Source organism: Melanotaenia boesemani, chromosome 11, assembly GCF_017639745.1.
Source record: "Melanotaenia boesemani isolate fMelBoe1 chromosome 11, fMelBoe1.pri, whole genome shotgun sequence".
NCBI classification, from domain to species: Eukaryota; Metazoa; Chordata; class Actinopteri; order Atheriniformes; family Melanotaeniidae; genus Melanotaenia; species Melanotaenia boesemani.
The window spans coordinates 6,219,323-6,239,450 of NC_055692.1; the positions used below are offsets into that span (position 1 = coordinate 6,219,323).

A 20,128-nucleotide genomic window follows, 5' to 3' on the forward strand; every position below is an offset into this window, starting at 1 on the left:
ATGCTAAATACTGAGCTTAATATGAATAAAGAGTAAACATTACCTAAGAAAAAACATTAAAATAAGCATAAATATTGTCACCACTAACTATGCATATAAAAATAGCAAAACACCCCTGCACACACACACACACACACACACACACACACACACACACAGAGCAACCACAAGCTACTTAAAGTGACGTCATCCCATCCTGGTGACACAACATGTCATCATCAGGCCGATTCAATTACAGCAGCAGCAAGAGGTCTCTTGAAAACAATCATGTAAACACAGTCTCCTCCTGACACGACATTTCTCAGAGGGTTTAATAGTTAAAACAAAAAAAAGGGAGATAAAGTGGCATAAAAACACGGCTTTCATCAAAGAGCGGAGTGATTTGGCTGCCGATGAAATGTGAACGTTTGTGCCAGAAAGAAGAGATTAGTGACTTTTTTTTAACCTCCCGTCTTGTTCATTATTGCACGGATCAGTGTTCAGCAGCTCATGTGAAACCCGGGTTTGGTCTGTCTTTCAGCACACACACACACACACACACACACACACACACACACACAGACCGTAACTGGAAAGGAATGAGTGAAGAAACGCATCTTGAACAGATGAGTTGATGCTTCTCACAGATTTATGGGAACTGATCATGTTTCAATGAGCACCGTTAGCTCACATCTTCCTCATTTATGTGTTTAATTTGCATTCATATAAAAAAGATTCAAGAAACACTCTGTTAGTATTCCTCTACATTTGTTTTAGAGAACCAACAATCATAGCTCCAAGTTTCAGGGTTCTTTGTAATGGAAAATATTTGCTGTGACTTCATAAACTATTTTGGTTAATATTAAAAATGCTGCAGCTGAGTTTTAATCTGCCAATTAATTATAAAAATGAGAATTTATTTAATTACATTTATTATTAATCTATCTGAACGATTTGCTTTGTTTTTGCATGAACTTAAAATAAGCTTTCAATTTATTTAAAAAAATATTTATACATTTACACAAGCATTTAAGTAAAAAAGATTTTTTTTTTGTTTTATGCATAATATATTTTAATCCTAAATTGTCATGGTAATTGTTGTTAGCTGTAATAACTCAGAAAAGGTTAAAAAAATAGTTGAAGCATGACATACTGGACAAAAAACTTAAGTATATTTATATTTATACAATATTAATCAGAATATAATAATGTTTTTTTGTTTGTTTGTATGTAAAATTGAGGTTCTGATATTTAAGTCTGGCCCTGCAAATCCCAGTCATTTTTAATTCAGTGCAGACGAACTTGTGACCGAAACCGAAACCTGTTCACAGTTAAACGTGTCATAACTTGAGCATAAAATGAAATTGGAGATGTTTTATAGAAAGAGTTCAGTCTTATAAAGTTTATTGACATGAGGAAAACATTGGATAATGTTTAAATACTCTACACAATAATATTATTAAAAACATGCATGTGTAAAATATGATCTTCTATACATTAATATAACAATGAGAAAATAATTCCAGACTGTTGTGACGCAGTACCTGCGTTTGAAGCTGATCTCTGACTGAAACAAACCTGAAGTTTATAGTGCAAGAAAAGAGGATTTGTGTAGGTTATTGGAATGCTCGGCTCATGGCAGGTGTGGGTCGTTTCAGTATGGCTTCCACAGAAAAGGACAGAGACTCGCTGGATGCCACCTTGGTCCCCACAGGCTTGGTCACAAAGTCTTTTCCATACCTGTTTGTGATTTTTACAGCCTGAATGTCCTTGGCAGTGCCCTCCCTGACCTTGCGGGCAGCTTCTTCTAGGAGCTCTTTACAGTACGGAGCTCTGAGCTCAGGCCCGGCTCCACCGCTGTTTTTCTCGCTCAGTGAGTGCTGGATAAGAGAGTGAAAGGAGTTGAGTTTCATGGAAAGCTTAGCACTGTCCTTGCTCAGCTTGCTCAGGGTTTGTGTGGAGTTTTGGGAATGAGGGTTATTGGGGAACGATTGTCCGAAGCTCCGTTTTGGGGGAGAGAAGGCAGAGCATTCCCTCTGCCCCAGCTGGGTGACACTGGGAGGTTTTGGATCAGCCCTTTGGGGGTCTGATGAGTCCTGCAGAGCAGCGGCTCGAGATCCCTCTAGTTTAGCAGCGATAGCAGCTGCAGCCTCCTGCTCTGGCGGCTGGCTCTCAGCAGGCATCACTTTGGGCTCCCACACGGCCCCTGGCTTCATGTTCTGCACCGCCGTGGCGTTGAACAGACACTGCTGATACAGCAAAGCATCACCCAGGTTGGCAGCACTGCGGGGCCACATCATGAAGCCACCTCTCGACGGCTGCAGGGGGTAGTGGCGATAGGTGGTGGCCACGCTGACGTTGGAAGAGATAAGCTCCACATTGGCAGAGCCAGGAGGGTACTGCATGGAGAGATCCAGGCAGTTAGGGTTGAGGAAGCTACACAGCTCTTTGGACTGTGGTTCCACCGGAGCGGTAGGTGAATAGGAAGTCTTGTAGGAGTTGTATTCAGCAGCGTGGTGGACCATGCCGTTAGGGAAGAGGCGCGGGCCTGGGGCTGCCTGGTTGTTCTCCATCAGCTCTCGTTCTTTGTATTCATGCTCCATCATGATCGTCTCCAGCTCCTTGTCAGCGAAGGCCCTTCTCTTCCTCATGCGTTCGCTCAGTGGAGGAAGAGACGGGTTAGCTGTCAGGAATGGATCAGGCTGCACTGGACGGTATCCTGTTATGTTAATTAAAAAAAAAATTAAAAAAAAAAGACATTTATTCATTTTATTCTGTGTATTTTGAATTTCATGTGACACTGAGCTTGCCTGCAGAAAAGCCATTTCTGTGTGTTGCAACCCAACTGAACTTGTAAATTCATGGCATATAAGAAAGTTTACAGCAAAAAAAGGCTTTTAACAGAAATACAGAGGAAGAGTCAAAAGAAAAGAAATTTTTAAGCTGCTTCTTTTCACATATATATTCAATATGTTTTTATTTTCTTGATAAATTAATAAAGAATTGCTAAAGAACTAAATAAAAAAACTCCAAGTAAAGGGAGAAAACAATATCAAATCTGTTACCTTCAAGGATGCTTTTGGCGAGCATGGTGGACGGTCGGATGTGTCGCTGATATATCCTCCTCTCTGTTGGAATTTGTTTCCCAGATATTCCCTTCTTATCCTAAAAAAAAGAGCGAAAAGAACCTCAAATTATACTGTCCAGATATTTCTCTTGATCCTTGAATAATACCTGATTTGTCACAGCTGAGGTCAGATTCGTCTAGATGTTTAGAGAATATGAGCTAACATTTTTAAGATAACCCACTTAATCTTCAAGTCTTAAAACAGACTATTTATGTTTTCACATGCAGCAGTTATTATGTAAAGTTTACTTATGTTTAACATGTCCAAATATACATTTTCCTGCACTGAGTGAACACAGAAACAAGAGATTATTTTGAGCATGTAAGCAGCTAATCCTGCTTTAATTTCCACAAACTGTGGCAGTTGGACAAGAAAAAGGTATTAAAACTTTATTTTGACAAAGAAAACTCAACGATAAATTAAACTGTCACAAACATACACATTAAAATATTTAAAATGATCTAATTTAATTTCTAAAATGCTTTAATAAAATAAAGTTTTTCAGCAGACATGTTCAAATCTCATCACAGGCTGACAAAGATGAAATTAAAAGGTACAAATTTCCCTTCAGCATCTAAAATACCTTGTTGTTATAGATTAATTCCTTTCTAATTTGCTTTTACTTTAAATTGATTTAGGCAAATTAATACAAGGTACCCTGTGAGGGCTATTAGAGACCAAATCCCTATTTAAATTGATTTCATACAGTGAAACAGAGGTAAGTAGTACAAATTCAGATTAGCTGTGAAACTAATCTTCCAACCTAAAACTACTCAAACATCTTAGAAAGATTTAAAAATAAATTTAAGAAAAAAATAAAACAAAACATTGACTTCTTCTACTGCTAACTTTTTTTTATCTCCGGCATGTAATAATGTTGAATTTATTATAAATATAATTTGTGTGCACTTAACTCTCTTTTTTAAAGTATGTTATGCTTTTTTATTTCTCTGTAAAACATAAACATGTCTGTTTTCCAGAGTAACATTTCTACAGAAATGGCAGCTTTTTGCTCAAATTAGAAAACTTCAAAGGCCACATGATGCTGTGGGAAATAAGATAAAACTTCCAGAGTGGTTGCATGAAAGCACCATAACTAATTATCACAACCAGATAATTTATTGTCATGCACCAGGAGAAGATGATAAATTAACTGTAACCATTAAGCATGTCTGATTTAGGACCCCCCCCCCCCCCCCCCAAAAAAAAAAAGAAGTTGAAAAATAGCTGGAATGATGACTGAGAGACTGGAGCTACTAGAGGAGCTGCATGCATGTGAATATACCTCCAGATTCAAACTCACTCGACGTTGGGTAGCTGCTTTTGACACACTATTTATTTAAAATAATTCTGGCTCCAGGTTTAAAAGTTAATAAAATTCACACCCACACTCCATTCAGGCCTACCTCCGTGGCTTGCTGCCTCCTCAGGGCCACCTGCGCCGCCATCACCCGCTGCCGCTCCACCACCAGCAGGCAGTTGGCGCACTGGCAGTCCCTCCAGCGGCAGAAGCGCTTATGCCCCTTCAGGCAGGACACCACGCCGTGGTTGCGGCAGCGGGCGCATTTCGGTGTCCGGCTCAGTTTCCTCTGATCACCCGAGCACAGGCCGCTGGGGCCCGGTTTATCGTCGCCCTTTGCGCAGTCTCCGTCATCCTCGGAGGCGGCGTGGCCGAGCGGCGCCGAGCCGGGGCGGCTGGAGGGTTCCGCCGGGTCGTCGCTCTCCGCCTCCAGGCTCTCCACGTCGATTTCAAACTCGCACCCCGCGTCGTCTGACATGTCAGGCCGTGTCCTCCGCCGCCTTCAAACGCAGTTTATGTCTGGAAAAACAGAACTTCTAAGACCTGTGGACTACGCCTTATACTCGCTTTCATCAACACTCGGTTTAATTTAGACTAACTACATGTTAAAGTTAATAGGTCAAACATGTACACAGAAACCCCTTTAATTTAGTTTAATTATAAATATTTTATCCTTTAAATAACTTCCTGCTAACTACATGACCAAATAGCCTAAACTTATTTTATATCAGTTTAATTACTAGTGTTCTTCTTCTACTGCTGTTACTTTTTGTCATGCTTCTTCTTTTTCTTCTTCTTTTCGGAGAAAACGTATTATTAGGAACTACTCAGGAAGTAAAAAATGCCGTCTAAAGAATGACAGTGCAGAGATCCTTAAAATAAAAGCAAAAAGACATCTACTCATACCTTTAAAGAATGAAATCCTAATAAATAACTCAGTGGTCGGACAGGTAGCTAGCCTTCTGTATGCTGTCTTTATCATGACAGCCCAATTTAAGGTTTTAAATTAATGAGTACATGGATTAAAAAAGATAATGATTCTCATTTATTTCTACGTGATCCACAACCTTTTGAGGAAGTGTTTTGTTTATTAAATTAGAAAATACATTATTCCAAGGGCATTATTATATTGCATTAACTAAATGTATGAATAATTAGATATCTTATATAAATGTATGCATTGGTTTCGACTCACCTCAAAGAGTTGCGGATTACACTGAACACGGAATCAAGAACATAAAAAGAGAGTTCAGTTTACCTCCAGAGGTCCAGCAGAGTAGCAAAGCGGTAACCACGTCGTTAGAAGCGTGATGAATGACACACACAGTCCTGACTCCAGCTTGAAGCCTAATTAGCTGTTAATTGAGCGGATGAATGAGGGTCGCACCGTGAACGTATCCAAGTTTCCTCTAAAGCGGACACACTGAGCGGCACTCCTATGAACCGCTGCAAGCTGCGCTCTTTGACTTCTGATTGGCTGTCTCTGACAGGCTCTAACCAATAGGAATACGAGTAGTTATGCGGGGCGGAGCCATCGTAATAATGGCTGTGGATGGTAACGGTCAACAGTACTGTGATAACCTGTGGAGTTCACTTTAATAGGAGAATCCTCGATGGAAAAAGTAATAAAACGGCATTTGTTGCTTGTTGTTCACCTACAGAGCAAAAATTTGATAAATAATAATTAGTATCCCAAAGCTAATTAGCTAATCTAAACTAGCTTAGCTCCATCTATAGTCTACTTTAAACCTTTGTCCTTTTCATGGAGTAAAAATAGGTAGATGTATCAGACTTTTCTTTAGATTGAATAGGAAATAAATGATATTTTATGCTATTTATTATTATTATTATTATTATTATTATTATTATTATTATTTTTGTTGCTGTTGGCAAACAAGCAAAAAGGCTTAAAAATACATTAGCATGCAATATATTATAGAAACTATCTTAAAATATTTTACATGTAAAAAAATTAATTCATTCTGTAATGTTTTGATGATATAATACAATGTCACCCATAATATTGGTATAATTTTGTTCTCTGAAACATTTCTCTTTTTTTTCCTATTTATACACATCAGTAATCCCAATTAACAAGGTATGAAAAACTTTGCGCACATATACAGTTTATCTATCAAGAATAAATCGAACTTAATTAGTAATAGTGTATTGTTGTGAGAAATTGTTCTGTGTAATGTTTTAGGTTTAAAATTCTAATTAAATCTTTATATTGAGAACAAAATAAAAAAAATATATATATGAACATATTAAATGGCCTTTTCACATCAGTTTTACATATGTCTCAATCCAACATGTTTATTGTCCCTAGTACTCTTTGTCAAGTGCATTGCTATTAGAAATGTGTCTGATGGAAACAAAATCTACAATAGTGTTGAGTCTTCAGCAGGTTACAGTGCTGTCACATGTAAACAGGTGATAAATGTGTCCTGCAGGTCGTTAGTCTGTCCTCCTAAGGGCGGTTACAGTGTTTTCACAACAATCACGTCTCGTGTAGGCAATTTTTTAAAAAAATAATTTAAAAATAAATAAATAAATAAAACTCTGTTAGCATGCAGATCAGTTGCATACAATAATATAAAAAGAAAAATCACGAAAGCTAACCTGTAATATCCCTATTTTATTTATACACACACACACACACACACACAGCACGGTTCAAAGCACCTTTCCTTTCCTCGCGGGGTGTGACCTTAAACTTTTGAAAATAGGAGTGTCCACCGCTTTCTATGTTTGGCTCTTTGTTCGCATGCTGCTGACAGAGATACGGCCTTAAAATAAAAGAAAAAGAAAAGACAAAAGAGGACAAGTGTACGTGTATTTACTCAGAGCCAACTGACTACCATGGGAAATAACAATATAGCTGACAGGCCTTCAACCTTTTCACCTCGAAGTGAAATTAATGATCAGAGGAAAAATAAAAGAAAAAAAAAAGAAAAGCTGCATTTTCTATTTTCTAATATATAAATATGTGTGTGTCACGGGTGGATTAAAATGAGAAAATTCGCTGTTTTTCTCCTGGTTTACTTTTTGTTTAAACTTTTAAAGGAGACAGCCAACACGTCGATTCAGGCTAAAATTCAAACCTGCGTCAGATCCGTGCGCGCGCTGCTTTTCTATAGCTTATACTGGCTGTTTTAAGTAAAATAATAACATGTCTTATGTTTTATCAAAAAGTGTAATTTTGTTCCATACAGAAGCCTAATTTAAGGTAACGCTAGGTTGTGATCGGGATCTTTCTGTCCGTTTATATGTTATTTCTTCCTATATAGAAAATGTGGATCTATCTATCTATCTATCTATCTATCTATCTATCTATCTATCTATCTATCTATCTATCTATCCGGATTATTTACCTTTCTCTCTTTTAAAGTAAACAGTCCGTTTTGGTCCGTGTTGTTTTTTCTTCCCCCTCCAGATTAGGACACAGACTCGTAACGGTTCCGCCATGTGTTGAAGGTGAAGACGTCAGGCTTGCAGGTGCAGCTTTATTTGCCACTTCTTGTTAATTTATAGCGGGGGTTACGACCAGCCACCCCGGACTGCCGTTTCCACACCAGGAATGCTTTGATGTTGAGAGCACCGCTGGACGGTCGGACAAGACGATCCGCGCAGAGCTCGACCCTCCAGGTGAAATGTGTTGTCTGTGTCAAGCAGTATGGGGGCAGGCAGGGGTCCTTGATTTTTTTCCTCCCCCCAACGTCTCTTTAAGGCATTCCAAACATCCGTTATATATTTCCAGCTTTCAGGGAGTTAATCTAAGAGGTTCCAGTGAATCACATGGTGAATTTTCATACTGGATCCAGGGGGGTCAATGAGGAAGTTCTAGGTCTAGCCTACTTGAAAGAAACTTGTGCATTCCTGGATGCACTCCAGGGGTCTTTTAGGGGGATCAGAAATCCCTGAGGGGTTTCCAGAGGACCTTAAACTGGTTCCATCCTCTGCAGGTCTTTGCAGGATCAATGGATCCTTAAAGATATTTCATTGAAAAGTTGTGATGTCTTTTTTCTTGGAAATTCCAGCTGTGGATGTTAGTGGTTTATGAAGGAGTGTGTGAAACAGTGATGGGTCCAATCTGGTTTAGTAATTTGGGTGGGGATATCCATAGATCCTTGAATCAATTCCAGGTACCTTTGAATCTGTCAGTGTGGTTTTACAGGCCTCATCAAGGGGGTTCCAGAGGTGCAGCAGTGGTTTCTTGAGGTGATAGATGATATAATCTCATGTATAGCTGATGTGGTCGGGAGTCTGAGTGTCCATAAGATTCCTGACATTACTGAGGTTAAGTACCCAGTGATCCCTGCACAGCTCCAGAGAGTTCTTTAAGGAGTTACAGATGTCACTTCGTGGATTTTTCTTTCACTAATATGGATCTTTAATTTGAGATCAACAAGTCCACTAACTATGGGGGCTTATAGAGTGAGGATTACCCGAGTAGGGTCTAAGAACATCATTTCCAGGGGTTTTGAAACAGTCTTGAAATCCTTGATGAGGTCCAAGGAATCACCTGAAGTGGTTTCAGGTACCGATGGAGCTTTACATGTATTTTTTAAAGGTTCTAATCGCTCAGAAATCTTCTGGAACCCTTGGGGAAAAAGAAAAAAATTTAAACATGGGTACTTTATGATTATTTCAGAAGCGCTAAGGATAGGAAAATCCATACATCGTTGAAGGTTTTGCATGGATCCTTGAACAAGTTCCATGGTTACTTCAGGGGTTCTGGAAACTTTGAAAAGATTTCCGAGGGTCTGGACAAGTGCTGCTGGGCTATAAGGACTTGAACAAGCTTCATGTGTTCTTTTAGAAGAGTTTGCAAGAAGTCCTATAAAGACGAATGTGGGAAAAAGTCTGAGATTCATTTTGTACATCAGAAAGAAAAAAATAGACTTTAAATTGACTTGGCAGCAGATTCATCTTTTCATTAGATAATACTCATCAAAAGCAACAGTAAGAACAGTCTAGAAAGAAGCAGTAGATGGATTTTTTCTTTTTCTTTTTTTTTAAAAAAAAAGAAAGGACAAACAGTTTCTCACACTTTGTCTAGTTTACTTTTGGGGCTTGATTGAAACAACAGCATCTTGTTGGAAGCGTCCTGCTGTTCGAGCCGTAAAGTGTAACAGGAGCTGTGTATAGACAGAAGAGCATTGCAGGATCACGGGGGATCCTGTTATGTTAATTAGCCTCTGATGGACCGACAACACATGCAGCTGAATACAAAACCAGGCGGGGCGACATTTGTCTCTGTCTGAATGAGTCTGACACCTCGACCTCTCATGGCTAATGTGCAACAAACAGAGGGACGTGTCCTACAGCTGTCCAACGACCCGCACCCACGGCTTCTACGTCTGTTATGCTGACTGTAGTTAAATATCTGGCAAACGTTGTATTATTTCAGTGGATGCAGTTAGGACATTTTATCCGGGACAAATGGAGAAGAAAATCTTGTTTTCAGATTTTATTTTATTTTTTAATGGGGTGGTATCATTTTAAGCTTAATTTCTATTAGTTTTGTCATTTTTTTGTAATTAGGAAAAAGTCAAACTGGTCGATTATGCAACCCCAAATCCACAAAACTGGGAAGTTTTGTAAAATAGAAATACAAACAGAGTGCTATGGTTCGCAAACCCATATTTTATTCACAATAGAAAACAGAGATCAACAAATAAGATGTGACACATTTTACTTCTACATTTCATTATTTTGTCATCTTGAATTTGAAATTGGGAAGATGACTTAAAAAAAAAAAAAGTAGGGCAGGTTCATGTTTGCCACCATGCAGCATCCCTGATCTTTCTTAACAACTTTTTCTTTCTGTAAATGTCTGGGTCTGAGGCAACTGGATGCTGGACCTTTTGGGAGACAAATGACGTCTCATTCTTCTCAGATAGAGAAGTGGTTCCCAACCTATTTTCCCTGAGGACCCCCTTCATGCAACTACCAAACAGCTGTGGACCCCCCGCCAGCCTCAGGTTGAAACCATGCTTGGTTTTAAGCTTTCATTAGTTGCTCCTCGCCGTAAATGAGGCATTCTTGCTGACTTCCTTAATAAAACCAGATGTAATGTAATTAACATATAGCCTTACTTTTTTTATTTTTTTTTTCCAAAATAAGGACGAATCATCTGCACTGTGGCATTTCTCAGGCATGTCTCAATAATGAAATGGCACAAAGTTCATGTTTTCAGCCTCCCAAAACACTGGTTCCATGTAAATAAAACACCCAGATGGTGAAAAACCTAAGCGAACACCCTTCAACTCATCTCTGTGTGGACATGGCCTTAATTTAAACCACACTGGCTCTGACAGCTACAGCCTCAGGGACCCCCTGTGCTCTTTGAGGGACCCCAGGTTGGGACCCACTGTGATGACAGGATTGTAGCTGCTCAACAACCTGAGTGTTTGACTCGTCAGACCTTTGCATGATGGCGCTTTAAACTGCATTTGTGGATTGCACAGTGCACTGTGTTCACAGTAATTTCACATGTTCCTGAGCCCATGCAGTGATTTTAATAACATAATCATGACTGTTCTTGATGTGGTGCCACATTAAGGCCCAAAGTGCATCCCATCATGAGCCAAGTCTGAGAACAGACGAGGAGAAAGGGCCCAAACGATGCACTCCTGGCTGGAAACCTTATTTAAACAAACTAATTTAAATTAAATTTAAATTATTTAAACTGGGCTGCAAAGGCAGGATTAACAAAGCATTTGAACCTAAATTAAATGAAGTCATAAAAATGCCATCGACGCAAAATAAAGAGTGATATTACAACAACTCAGGACAGGACAGAGAAGAACTGGCAATAAGCAAAAGAACCCAGGTGTATTTATACTGAAGGATTTAATTACTAAATAAAGAGCAGGTGTGGTAATCAGCAACCAACAAGCTGGTGGAACAATGGAGCAGGAAGCACCATGGATTTTATAAGGAGAGAAACCGTTACAAAACAGGAAGGAAGACTAACTAAAGTAACACGGAACTTAGAACAGAACAAAATAAATAACTAACACAAAAATCTGAACCTGAAATCTAACAGGAACTAAACCAATATATGTGCAAATATCAGTGGTTTTATATGTCCTCTATGTCTCTCTGCAATGTCCCTGATGACTAAACTAATAAATAACAATAAATAAACCAAAAAAAAAGCAAAGAACACAGATTCTGACACACGAGCATCTGATTATGATTTTTAGCCTTTTATCTTCTGAATCTTTCTACATCATTAACTGGAGATTGTGGGATTTATTTTTCAATTTTACATTGAAGGAACATCCACCCATCCATCCATCCATCCATCCATCCATCCATCCACCCACCCACCCATCCATCCATCCATCCATCCATCCATCCATCCATCCATCCATTTACTCCAATGCAGGGTTGTGAGGGGCTGGAGTCTGTCCCAGCAGCTACTGGGTGAGAGGCAGGCTACATCCTGGACAAGTCACATGTCCATTGAGGAACATTATTGTAAAATTGCTCCACATTCTGTAGTTGTATCTGCTGCTAATTGAACTAATTAACTGTTTCTTTTTTGTGCTTCTTACTTTTCCAGCTTTTCATGGGAGCGTCTCAACTTCTGTTTTGCTGCCATTAAATTTAAGATGAACTTTATAGATTCTAAATTTGTAAATAATTTAATTATTTATTTTTTCAGTGTCTGAACTTTTTTTTTTACATTTGAGCTTTTTTTCCTCTTGAAATTTATCTTTTGTGTTAATCTTTTTTCTTCGCTTGATTTAAGCAGAAAAATAAATGAATAAAATGAAAAGGTTGATGGGAAACTGATCATATAAATCTATCTAGAGTAAAACAGTACAATGAAAAAAGCTGATGTTCCACTCTTGTCCACTAGGTGGGAGTCTAGACACAGCAAATAGAGGCAGTTTCCTCAAAGAGGACCTCAGTTGTCTTTTTTATTTATTTATGCATGCCTTTTATATATTTATTAATTTACTCATTCATTTATCTAAATTTGTGAGGAGGAGAACCCACAAAGCTGAAATAAGAGTGAAATAATTTCTAGTCTGTTTATAGTCCAGTCATCTCTTGTCATGAACTCTGTCGGTTTTCATTATTCTTCATCATGATCCCACTAGCTCAGATCATGAAAATAAACCAAATATCTTATAATGATGCTGACAAGAATGCTAAGAGGACTCCCTACCATCTAGCCTTTTGGATGAGTGGTGAAACACCTTCAAAAACTAAGAGATGGAAGTTCAGTTGTCATTTTATTTAAGCTGTGAGTCCTGATTACCTGGATTGAGAAATGCTGCTCTAGTCCCACACAAAGCTCAAGTACTTTAGTGAAATCAATACATGCATGTGCTAGAAATCTTTAGCTAAATAAAGATGGATCTGAAATGAGAGAAAGATTTGTGTCTAAAGATCAGTGCCCAAATTCAGCCAGTCATATTAAAGCAGTAACTACATCAGTCTTTTACTACCCGAAGAATATATCTAGTACTGATGGTTCTGTATGATTTAGAAAAAAACTTTTTAGTCATCTGGACTACTGTAATGGAAAAAAAAACTCTAAAACAACAGCAGCTAATCCAGAATGATACTGCTTATGTCCTCACAAAGAAAAAAACAAGGGAACATAACACTCCAGTTCTCGGATTTTTACACTGACTTCATGTGTATCAAAGAGTGTGAGGGACACTCTGCTGAGGCCTCATGAGCCACCATAACTTCCAAGATCATCTGGGTCGAGTTTATTTCCTCAGAGTTATTTATTTGCTTCCAATAACCATAAAGCCTCCATGTTTGGGATATTTATCATTTAAATGTTTCCAGAGTCCGGACTGAACTGGAAAACAAGCTTTTAGATTCGCCGCTGCTACTGCTTGGAACACCTTACAAACTGAGCTGGAGATGTCGGAGCTCATTTCATCCCAAACTTTTCCTCTGTCTTACTTCCCAGACAGCAAGAAAGTTTTCAGCAGTGTCTACGTTTGAATTGTTGCTCAGTGTAATCTATCAATTCAGCCATTGCACTTTGAAACCTGTTCATTTGGATGAAACTGCCATTTCATTGGTTTGAATCGAATTTGTTGTAATAGTTTATAGCTGTATTTTCTTTTTCATTATGTCATCTTGGCCTGATCACTATTGCAAAAGAGATCTTGATCTCAGTTAGATTTTTATTTGGTTTAATAAAGGTTTAGAAAAAAATGGTAATAAAACTAATTAAGGAGAGGAACTTTACTTTTTTAATCTATCTTCTTGGATATATACACTACATTTTTAATACATTTATTAATTCTTCTGTCCGACTCTCTTGATCATGTGCAGCTTATTGCGTCGGCTGATGAAATGTATTAAAAAAAATAAATTAACTTTGCTTCAGAAAATCCGTCCTGGTCTCACTGGTTTGGTTTAGAAAAGCTTTTTAAGCTATAGATGTGCATACAATGTAAAATCTTTCTGCTGTGGTTTGACAGCTTTAGGTTTTCTTCACCACTAGATGGCAGCATAGGAAAAAGAAAAGGTGGGTAACCCACGAAGGAGGGAGCAGATAATGAAAAGATTATTAATCTATTTCTTTTTTAAGACTATTTTAAAGTTTATTAATTATTTTGTAATAGAAAAGACAACAATTTTGTGTGAATAAGTGGAGAATAATAACTCAAAGAATATTGATTCAAATGTTCATCTATATTTGGTGCCTCAACCTGGTTTAATAATGTGTTTCATGTTCTGATGTTGGTGACATTCACATGTTGTGCTTACTTTTGAAAAAGGATCACAATAAATTTTATGCTGCCATTTTTGTGTGTCTATTGTCTTATTTGTTTTATTCTTTTGTCTATTACTATAAATTCCTTTTGTCCATGTTCTCTGGTCCTGGAGTCACACTTTTTGTTCTTTCACATTTCCTTTCAAGAAACACAGAAACAGAACCTTTAATATCTCTGGAAAAAAAGATTAGTTACAATAAATCTGGTATTTAACCCATAAGGTAAAGCAATGTTACAGCAATTTCAAGATTAACATCCAAACTGTGGTTGAATTTTACCACTTACTCAATTTGATATTGGACTGAAATCTGTGTGTTTTACACACTTTAAGCAGAGCAAATATGACTTTATCTGACTTTTCTGCACAGGACAAATGCATTTCTACAAGAGGTTGCAACTCCTTCAGAGTGAAAAAAAAACACGTCTCTTCTTGCATTTCTAAACAATATAATACAATTTATTGGAATTCTACTGAGTTCTCAACTTTAGCCATTTTTATTGTAACACCTGTATTAAACAAATGGCTTATCAATAAAGCTGCAACATAAACCATCTCTGCACAGACTGAATATCTTGTGTTGTCACACATGGCCTTGTTTAGATGCAAGAGCTTAATATTAAGGCATAGTTTAGATTAAAACATCATTACAAGCACTTTAGGAAAGGTTGGAATTAAACACGTTTGTTCCAACCTGATCCTGGATAAAAACCATCACCAGGTCCAATTAAAGAAAGAAAACAAGCTGATCCGTTTGGACGTTTTGGATTTATTTGGCATATCAACATGCAGTGGTGATTCTTACATTAGAAGTGTTCACAGTAATAAACATGCTAGGAAGAGATGTGCGATCTCAGTCTGTTACATTCATTACTTTCTGCTGAGGTCCAGGGGAATCTGGGTGATGTTTACATCATTATTTATCAAAGGGGTGATTGCTTGACACGATTCAAACGAGACAAAATGCTTTACACGCACAGTGGTGTCCATTCACAATAATACATTTTTGGCTCTCCCCCTGCTGCAGGCTGTCCAATATCGTGTGTTTCAGGTGGATGAGTTCAGGATGCGCGAGTCCGCGGAGTCAGATCGCTCCTCGTATTCCTCATCAGGGGAGTAGAGGCCAGGTTTGGGCCCCAGCGAGCAGTTTTCCTCTTGGATGCTGACGCGCTGCTCCTCGGAGGGTCTGGAAGGGAGGATGGGGGAGCTGCGGAACACTGACCCCGCGGGGGCCACGGAGGCCGCCGGGTTAAAGGGAGACACGTACTGCGCGGCGGATCGGAGCTGGTACTGCTGCTGCAGGGCCATGGTATTCCACAGAGTCACGTCGTTGTGCACGAACGGACTGGTTTGGCTGCGCGTCAAAGAGTTGCGCAGCATGAGAGGGTAGCGCGCGGGCTGCGGGAAGGACGGATGCTGCAGGGGGACTCCCAGCGTGCCGGTGGACACCACCCCCGAAGCGGAATCAGATGTGAATCGGAGGGAGTCCGGGACCCGGAACGCGGAGCCCACAGACCACTTGGCGGAGGAGGACACCGGGTGATAAGAACCCAGCGTGTGCTCGAACAGGTGTCCGTTTGAGGGCAGCACCAGAGTGTCCGGAGGCGGCTCAGCGTGAGGATGCGCGCTCCCATCAGAATTTCGACTGGACAGCAACACCTCAATGGCCCCCACCAGGTCCCCGCCACAGCCCCGGAGGATGAGCTCCAGCACCGGAGGCTTGTGGGCGGGGAAGATCTTCTTGAGGACCTCCAGCGGCGGCCGGTTGGCTCTGAGGCTAAAGGGCAGGTTAATGGATCCGGCGAGGCCTTCAATCAGGACGCTCTGCTCTCCGGGGCTGACAGGATATTTCTGTGGACTCTCGGCTTTTGCTTCCTTGTCGGTGCCGCCGGCTTTGGGGAGGTTGTAGCGGCTTTCCTCTGGGTTGGATGGAGTCTCTGAGGGCTCTGGGGTGTAACAGGAGTTTGGTTTGGAGCCCTCAGGGGAGCTGACCGGGTCTTGCTCCTTCTCACTGGAGCTGCCTGCGTTCTCCCCTCCTGAAACCTCCTCTGGACCGTCCTCTGCAGCCTCTGCAAGACAAAGTTGTAAAAGTCAAGCGACAGAGAGAGAGGGGGGTTTAAAGAAAAAAAAGTGGAGTTTCTGTCCAAATTAACAAAGATTAGTCAGATTAATTCTGCAGGAGGAGGTGAGATATTTAATAACTGCCACATTATGAGATCAATTTCTCCACATTCATGTCTTCACACCCGAAATGGAAGAAATCTTAAACATTTTTCTTTTTTTCTTAGAACTAAGGAAATGACTTTTTAAATTCCCAAACGAGACAGAAGTAAAAAATAACCACATCATCTCTCACATGATATTAAACACTGGGTTAATTGGCCATTTTATGGCCTTGTGTGAAAATACATTCTTGCAAGATACAATATTATTGTTAAAGTAATAAATATGGTGATTTATTCTCATCACAATTAACACATTAGCCAATTTAATTGCCACAACGTGTCCATTCTATTTAAAAAGTGGAAAATAACATACGTATTCTATAGGCTTTCAAAGCACAAACACATTACACTTTTCTTCTAATGATCTACTTCTAATTTTAATAATTAGACAACTTTTGTTTTAATGTTTTAATGTTATTTTGTCTTTGCTTTTTCTCTTATTCTATTGTATTATTTTGTACTGTAAAACACTAGTTTATCTGTGGAAGGTCAAAATAAACTTTATTTACTGAATGTCATGTTTTCAAATAATAATAAAAAATATATAACTTTACTAAAATTACAGTAAAATATCATAAATCTGTCCAGCTTTCACAAAAATCTAGGATTAATATCTGAATTTATGAATAGTTATACTTATTGGTGAACTAATTAAATCTATCTTAATTTGTTTTTGTTGATAAAAGCTCATGTTCATTAAAATGTTTTAAAATTTTCAATATTTTTTAAATCCGTAAAACACTTCTTTCAGAAAAGAACCCTAATTTCACCCTTTGATGATGATGATAATAATAATAATAATAATAATAATAATAATAATAATAATAATAATAATAATAATAATAAAGAATTAACCTCCTACCTGTGCATGTTTGCTCACCAGCCTGCGCCGGTTCCGCGCCGCTCCATCTTAGCTCCAGCTCCTCCGTCCTCGACGAGGCTCCCTGGTTCCCCTCCCTGGTCCCACTTATCCCAATCCCGGGCAAAACTCTAAGGGACTCTGGGATGAGGCTCTCCAGACTCTCGTTGGCCTGCTGCCTCCGGAGCGCCACCTGCGCCGCCATGACGCGCTGCCGCTCGATGATGAGGATGCATTTCTCGCAGGTGCAGTCCTTGAAGCGGCAGTAGCGTTTGTGGCCTTTGAGCCACGACAACACACCGTGGTTCCGGCACCGCGCGCACTTGGGGGTCCTCTGTAGCGGGGCACGCGGTTGCGACACCGGAGCCCCCATGTAAAGGTAGGGGGACCCGTAACCATTCATTCTGTCAGACCCGGCGAGTTTCTCAGGACGCACTAGTGCGTCTGCGGGGAGTGGAGGCAGCACGGGGGGCTTGTTGAGAACAACAGGAGCAGTCAGAGGGTCGGAGGAGGAGGATGGAGCCCCCCTGCTGCACGCATGACAGGACGAGGATGAGAGGTGTTGCCTTGTAGCGGGGGATCCACCTTCAGCTGGCAGCACAGATACGCATCAGACTAAAACGCTCTCATGGAGGCGAGTAACAAAACGCTGTCACTCACGTCAAAGCAGCCGCATGCTGCAAGAAAAAATATCCAAGTGAGGCAGAAGTGGGCGGCATAACGATTTACGTTTACAGCTTGTTCAAGGGGACACAGTTTGGTTTGCAGTGGACACAAATTCCCCCATCAGAGAGCTCTCATAAAGTTCATGAACTTCATCGCTGAGAGCATGTGCCAGCTTAATTAGGGAAATGTGATAATAAACACCTGGACAGACAAGTTCAAACTCTGATGTCGGTTAAAAATTTTAACTTGCGAAATTAGATATTTTTGCACAGACTTTGCAAGATTGCAGGAGTCCATGAATGCAGCACGCAAGCCGAAATGGTTTAAACTGCAGGAGGAGCGCACCTTCTGTGGGTTTGCGGGCTCTATGCGCACCAATAGAAATAAATAGATATAAAAAAGTAAAAAATCAAAATGACAGTGGAGACTTTTTATTAGCACCAATTAATGAAAAACAACTCATGTCTCCACATGAATCTTAATTAACTGTTGCCCTCAAAATTCTGATTCATATCTGTTTACATGTTTAAGCAAAAGCCTCTATTCAGAAATTTATCCATGAATCCATTGAAAAAAATCTGCGTATCCATTAGTATTTCCTGCTCTGTTTTCCCTACAGGCTCTAAGAAAAAAAAGAAGAAAAAAAACGCACGCTGCCTTTTCGCACCTTTTTCACAGTCGTACATAACTTAGATGATTAGGTCTGTTCATGTATAAAAAGCCCTTTGGGAACTATGTCGAGGATGCTGATATGTCCCCTCTGCCGGACTAATAGAGGGCATTGAAACATAACACCGGACAAAGCCGGGGCCCCATTTCTGACCGTAAAAAAAGGTTTATTCAAGCAAATAATGGGATCCGAGCTGCGCGGCTTTTCAGAGGACTAAGAGCACGGTAAACTTCCCCACATGAAGCCCGTCTCCAGGGCTATTAAGCTTTTAATTGGAAAATAGCAGAGGAAATTTCAAGGTGACTAAGAGTGGCTCCGCAGTTTGTCCCAGCCGAGTAGATTTGTGGGAGTGGGAGGCTGCGCGTGAACGCATAATAAATTTATTCATGTTGTTCCTTGATAAAAGAGTAAAACACAAACCAGAGTTAAAGTTTATACTGCAGGCTGCACTGTTTTCTTCTCCTTTTTTTTCTAATTTGATGCACTGCTGAAAGATTGCCATCATGTTTTATGCTGTGTGCAAATTAATGTAAAACATAGATTTTTACTCACGTGGAGCTCATGTTCTTCAGATAATAAAATAATCGCTTTCCATATTCACAATGCAAATAGAAGGACAATTAAACAGAAATATTTAATATAAAAAAAACATAAAAAAAACAAAACTGCACTTTTATCCTAACTAAATTACCTTTATTTAGAAAATTGAAGGTTTTGTTTGTTAACTAATTCATTCTTTAACAGAAAATTAATAAACCTAATTAATATTTTCAGGGAAAAAAGCTAATTTATGACTTAATGATTATTTACTTTACTCATGTTAATTTGTAACTGTGGCCAGTTTAAAAAATCAGGCTTCAGTGGAAATATCTGATTTGAGCTGTTTTGATCCAAATAATAATAATCATTTTTAGAAAGAAAAGAAAGACCATTAGCTGATCTCCTGCATTTTTTAATGTTGAGCGGTTAGAAGTTATGTCAGGTCTGCAGCCATAAAGTCCTGAAGCGATGATGACCAGAGAGCTGGATCTAGCTTTGGTGTTGGGGAAAAAAGAAAAAGTAAGAATCCCCAATCTACAACAGATGCAAGTAAAACTGATAATAAAAAACCTCCCGACAAGGCCAGTTTTTACCATTATGATTGATTGGCCATCTCTGGGAACAAAACAGATCCCAGGCAATTTTAATCTGGAAACAGACACATTTTTCTTATGGATTGTTACAAACCTATGTCAAAAGAGGAAAGAGTCGCAGGGGGTGGGTCCAAAGAATTTGATAAGAGAGTTGAGCAACAGCACAGACTGGGAAAAGTACAGAACATGTGAATGGTTGCCTTATACTGATAAAAAAAATCTAGGTTTTAGGAAATAACTGAATATTACCACTAACGTGGTTAGGGGTTAGGGTTAGGATGCAAACCAATGCAAAAAGAGGAAAGGGCTCCACACCCTACCATCATATATATATATATATATGTATATATATACACTGAAAACATAAATTCTTTAGCATTTTTAACTAATAAAGATCCAAATG

At 39.3% G+C, this 20,128-nt stretch overlaps 2 protein-coding genes across 2 annotated transcripts; both read right to left on the reverse strand.

Moving 5' to 3' along the window:
- Positions 1–1,361: 1,361 nt before the first annotated feature.
- dmrt2a (doublesex and mab-3 related transcription factor 2a) lies at positions 1,362–6,068 on the reverse strand. Its single transcript, XM_041998387.1, has 4 exons — positions 5,666–6,068; positions 4,514–4,926; positions 3,045–3,144; positions 1,362–2,698 (listed from the first exon to the last, which is right to left on the reverse strand). The coding sequence occupies exons 2-4, from the start codon at positions 4,883–4,885 to the stop codon at positions 1,596–1,598; spliced, it is 1,575 nt and encodes a 524-aa protein (XP_041854321.1). The 5' UTR covers positions 4,886–4,926; positions 5,666–6,068; the 3' UTR covers positions 1,362–1,595.
- Positions 6,069–14,717: 8,649 nt separating this feature from the next.
- dmrt3a (doublesex and mab-3 related transcription factor 3a) lies at positions 14,718–17,889 on the reverse strand. The gene is made up of 2 exons (XM_042000096.1): positions 17,260–17,889; positions 14,718–16,241 (listed from the first exon to the last, which is right to left on the reverse strand). Exons 1-2 carry the CDS (start codon positions 17,657–17,659, stop codon positions 15,220–15,222), a joined length of 1,422 nt encoding a protein of 473 aa, XP_041856030.1. The 5' UTR covers positions 17,660–17,889; the 3' UTR covers positions 14,718–15,219.
- Positions 17,890–20,128: the final 2,239 nt, after the last annotated feature.